A 4,619-nucleotide genomic window follows, 5' to 3' on the forward strand; every position below is an offset into this window, starting at 1 on the left:
TTTATTTTGATGTGCTTTCTTGATATTAATTAGTATTTACATTTAAATTTACACTTTGCTTTAATTAATAATTTTATTGTTGGACTTTTAATTATTTTATTTTTTTAATTTTGAGTTGCAGTGTTTTTATTTCGCTCTTATTTTTTTTTATTTATTGTTCCTATTTTTTTCTTTTGTTGGACTCTTATATTTTCAGGCTGGGCATTTTTGTGTGTGTTTTATTTTTTTTCTTCTCAGCCTAGCCCTTTTGGTCCCCAGCCCATCCCGTGAGCCTTCAACCCAGCCCAGTAATTCCCTACCCTCCCCCCCCAAACGGCATCGTTTGGTCGAGCCCTTAGGGCTTCTTCATCTATTTCCTTCTCCTGCGCCGTTGCTTCTCCTCCCTTCCATTCAGATTTCATTTTTCCCTTCCTTCAACCCATGCGGCTGCTGCTTCTCCTCTTCTCCTTCATTTTATGTTATTTTTTTTCTGCTCTGTTTTTCATTGAGTTGCCGTCTACAGTGTTCCTTCTTCCTCTCCATCTAATTTTCGGATCTTCCCCTCTACAAGTCAGCAAATGCCACAACTTATTCCTCCATCTTCGGCTAGTAATGTTTCCTTTTCCATCTTTTTAATTTTCGGTTTCCCTTTTTGCTGTAAAATCGTGCAAATCTCTTCCTCTTTAGCATATATTTTTCATCTATTTTTCTCTTCATTTGCAGGTCTGTCCATGAGCCTCCATCGTTGTGCTTTCTCTTAAATCTTCCTTACTAATTTTGTGGCTCATGCTTGTGATTTATTTCCATTGCATTCCCTTTTTGTTTGCTCTTCAACTGCTCTATTTTGCCTTATTGCCTTGCCCTATTTTTACCATAAAAGCCATGAGCTTCACTTGTTTCTTGGTGATTTTGGTGCTTGCCGTGAGTACATCTTCTGCCATTGCTTGTTGCCTCTCGGTTTCCATTGGGTAAGCCTCTGCCGTTGCTCATCACCTCATTTTCTTTTGTTTTGTGGTAGTTTTCATAAGAAGGAAATATACATATGTTTGTGTATCTCGGTTACTATAATAATATTAGGTGTTTTTTTTTTTTTTTTTTACCATTTTGCCTTCTTTGGAACACATGAGTTAATATTATGCTCATTGAATATGAAAGCTTGAGTTTTGTTTTACGTGGGTTACAGTCTATTTTGGGCATAGATGTATGGGCTTATAAACTAAGTTAATGAACTGGTGCTTTAAACAAAATATTTATAAGTTGATCTTGTTGTAGTTTTTATATGTTAAATTCACCTTGTATGAGTTTTGTTTTAAATACAAATAGAATAAATATTTGAAAGATATTGTAAGTATTACTATTTTTAGAAGTACATAGTGCATGATTTCTATTTTGAACTCTTTAAAGAGATACTAATTAGTCTATTTTTATTAAATGAAATATTTGCCCTCCTACTTTAATTAGTTTTGTTTTAATGAGCCTTTAAACCAGATATGTATTTTACGACATAATTGTATCTATTACTAATATTATTATGCAATTTCAGAAATATTCTGAGTTTTATAGTTATGAGGATATTGAGAAATTTAGGAAGGGATGGTAATTTAGAATTAAGAGAAATCTTAAGTTTTTGAGGAATTAAAATAGGTACTTCATGTGTAATATGAGATTTATCTGTTTACTGGAGATTTATTTGAGTTACATGTATTTTTATAGGTGACGATTGACAATTGTTCAGTACTGTTATAGAGAATTTCTGAATAAGTTAAGAAGCTCAGGTAAGCGGGGTTCCTATACTAAACTTTACACGATCTATTGAGACTGAGGTTGATTTTCTGAAAACTTTGCATATTTTGTGATGAAATGAGAATTTGGAAAAAACTAACCTCGGTCGTTTATTTGCATTACTCATGAAATCTGTACGAAAAATAAAAAATATTTTCTTGCATACGTTGTGTAGACATGAGCTAAATTTTGTCATGCTATCTCTGAAATTTTAAAAGGAACAATATTGAGAATACGAAAAATTGTGCATTGATTTAGAAAGATGCTTCGACTTTAGTTTTCAGTATGTGAGAATGATTTAAATTTCAGTACTCTGTTTTGATATGACATGGCAACTGCAAAACCTTTGGCATGACTTTCTGATTCTGTTCTGACTCTGATTCTGATTTTGATATGGTGATTCTGATTCTGTTTTGCTCTGATATGTGGCCCTGTCACGGGATATAATAGTGACCTCTAGCGCTGTCACGGGATATAATAGTGACATTGGGCCCTACCACGGGATATAATAGTGGATTTCTGTTATGAGTGCAATCGCTTTGATATTCATGGTGGTTTATGTTCTGCTTGGCCTTTCGCAAAATGCACAACCCTACCACGGGGGTTAAACATGGTCTCTATTCTGATATGATGCTCTGATATGCTCTGATATGATAAAGATGTTCAATCATGTTGTGCCAAAGGAGTCTTTGATTATGAAAAGTTATTTTCTGAATATGAAATGTTTGAAATATCGCTTTGAATTTATGATAATATGTACTTTTGAGAGTTGCATATTGAAAACTGAAATGTTTTGTTTATGCATTCTGAACTCTATGAAATCGCTCATGTTTACATACTAGCATATGTTCTTTGCTTGCTGAGTTGTTGATAACTCATCCCTTATCTCTATAACATTTTTTAGATATTTTTATGGTCCAGCTGGAGAATGAGAATATGAAGCATTGGAAAGGTCTGATGATCATAGATGAATGAGTGCAAAGGTTACAAGAATTTTGGAAGACCATATTAGTAGTTTTATCTCTGGCGGTTATTTTGGTACGTCAAGTTTTGAATAATTTGGGTCTTTGTAGAGATGTTATTTGTATTATTGAGGTTTTTGTTTAGTATCTCGGTGGAAGGACAAAGATTTTTGGATCGAACAAATAAGTTAAGTATTTTGTGGAGTTTTTGTTTATTTATTATTGGTTTTTGGAGATGAATTTGAGGAATAAGAGCTAACTCTCCGAACCTTCGGGAACGGGACGTTACACTTGGTATCAGAGTCAGGTTTGAGGTTCTGCAGACTATAACATATGAGATTTTAGATATTGTGGGTTTAGGGTGTAACTTCTGATTGTAGAAATTCTAAGACTAAGGGATGATGAAATTTGTATTTAAGGTTTTAGAATCTGACAGGCTTTTGGGAATATGTTCTAGGAAATATCTTCATGACGTTTAAGGTTTTAGATCCAGTAGGCTTTTTGATGGAATGTAGAAAATGATTTTGATAAGATTTAAGGATTAGATTTTATAGGTGTAAATAGGCTTGATTAAAAGCCAGGTTTGAAGTTCTGTAGACTCTGATATATGAGGTCTTGAAATTATAGACTTTAGGAAATAAATTTTTGAATTGGGGTTTAGAATTCTACAGACTTCAAGAGATAGATTATCGTTTCGGATTAATTGAAACGTTTAACCAAGGATGAGTCTTCCAGGATGGCTACTCGGCGTCGTGTTTGAAATCTTGGGGGCTTGAATGCAGGAAATGAAGAGGACGGATGCGCCATATAGCAGTTCAATCAGATGCACCCTCCCACTTTTGATGGTCGTGGCGACCCGACCTTAGTTGAGGATTGGATCCAGGACATTGAGGAGGTACTCCGTGTCTTGAATTGTACTGACAAACAGAAAGTATTGTACTCCGCCTTCAAGCTGACCAGTGAGGCTAAACGATGGTGGATATCAGAGAGAACCATCAAGGAAGCTGGTGGGAGGGGAGTGGTTAGTTGGCCCCACTTTAAGCATATTTTCTTTGACCCTTTTTTTCCAAGATCGATTAGGGATGCTAGGGCCAAGGATTTTGCCGACTTAGTGCAGGGTACTATGACGTTGCACCAGTATGCGGCCAGATATGTTGAACTATCACGCTTTGCCTCATATCTGATACCCGATGAGGAGAAGAAGACCCGAAAATTTGATAAGGGACTAAATAACCAAATTTATGAGCGAGTGGTGGCCCTTCAGATCCAAAACTTCTCAGAATTAGTAGATAAGGCCACAATAGTTGAGCGAAGCTTCAAGAGAAGTGTTGAACTTCAGGAGCAGAGGGAGGGGTCGACGCCATTGGGGTTTCCCTCAAGCGAGAATCAAGGGCCATGGAAGAGGATGCAGTTAGCGAACAACCCAGGCCCGAGACAGGTGCAGGACAATCAACGGAGTAACTCTTGTAGGTCATGCAACGTAGTACACTTTGGGGATTGCAGAACGAGAATTGGACGGTATTTTTGAAGTGGGAAGCATAGCCACCTCGTCAGAGATTGTCCAAAGCAACTAGATGGGAGCATGAACCCCAACCCGCCTCAGAGGACTAATTTGACGGCACGAGCCAGGAATCAACACAACACAGTGTAGGCTCGAATTCAATTCAATACAGAGTACACAACGGAATCGTGATTAGCCCATTGGTAGTAGTAGCAGTTAGCTAAGCAAATTTCGAGGACAAAATTTTTTTAAGGGAGGGAGGATGTGATACCCTGTATTTTAGTGTATTTATTTATAATGAATGATTATTTTAATTAACTTAAATATTGGTTCTCTTGTTTTAATTTATCGGATTTTTGGTTGGATTTACTTTATAATTCTTAAGTTGAGAAATT

At 36.2% G+C, this 4,619-nt stretch overlaps 1 protein-coding gene and 1 long non-coding RNA gene across 2 annotated transcripts; both read left to right on the forward strand.

Annotated features, from left to right (window-relative positions):
- The first annotated feature begins 429 nt into the window (after nucleotides 1-429).
- On the forward strand, nucleotides 430-2,938 carry LOC121266163. Its single transcript, XR_005940752.1, has 3 exons — nucleotides 430-588; nucleotides 703-947; nucleotides 2,666-2,938. It is a non-coding gene; the product is annotated as an uncharacterized LOC121266163 (long non-coding RNA).
- Nucleotides 2,939-3,546: 608 nt separating this feature from the next.
- On the forward strand, nucleotides 3,547-4,251 carry LOC121265825. Its single transcript, XM_041169486.1, has one exon. It carries the CDS (start codon nucleotides 3,547-3,549, stop codon nucleotides 4,249-4,251), a length of 705 nt encoding a protein of 234 aa, XP_041025420.1.
- The last annotated feature ends 368 nt before the right edge of the window (nucleotides 4,252-4,619 follow it).

The sequence above is a fragment of the Juglans microcarpa x Juglans regia genome, chromosome 5D, assembly GCF_004785595.1.
Source record: "Juglans microcarpa x Juglans regia isolate MS1-56 chromosome 5D, Jm3101_v1.0, whole genome shotgun sequence".
In the NCBI taxonomy this organism is placed as follows: domain Eukaryota; kingdom Viridiplantae; phylum Streptophyta; class Magnoliopsida; order Fagales; family Juglandaceae; genus Juglans; species Juglans microcarpa x Juglans regia.

Coding starts and splice junctions, on each gene's coding strand:
- LOC121265825 (XM_041169486.1), top strand. CDS start 3,547: ATGCACCCTCCCACTTTTGATGGTCGTGGCGACCCGACCTTAGTTGAG.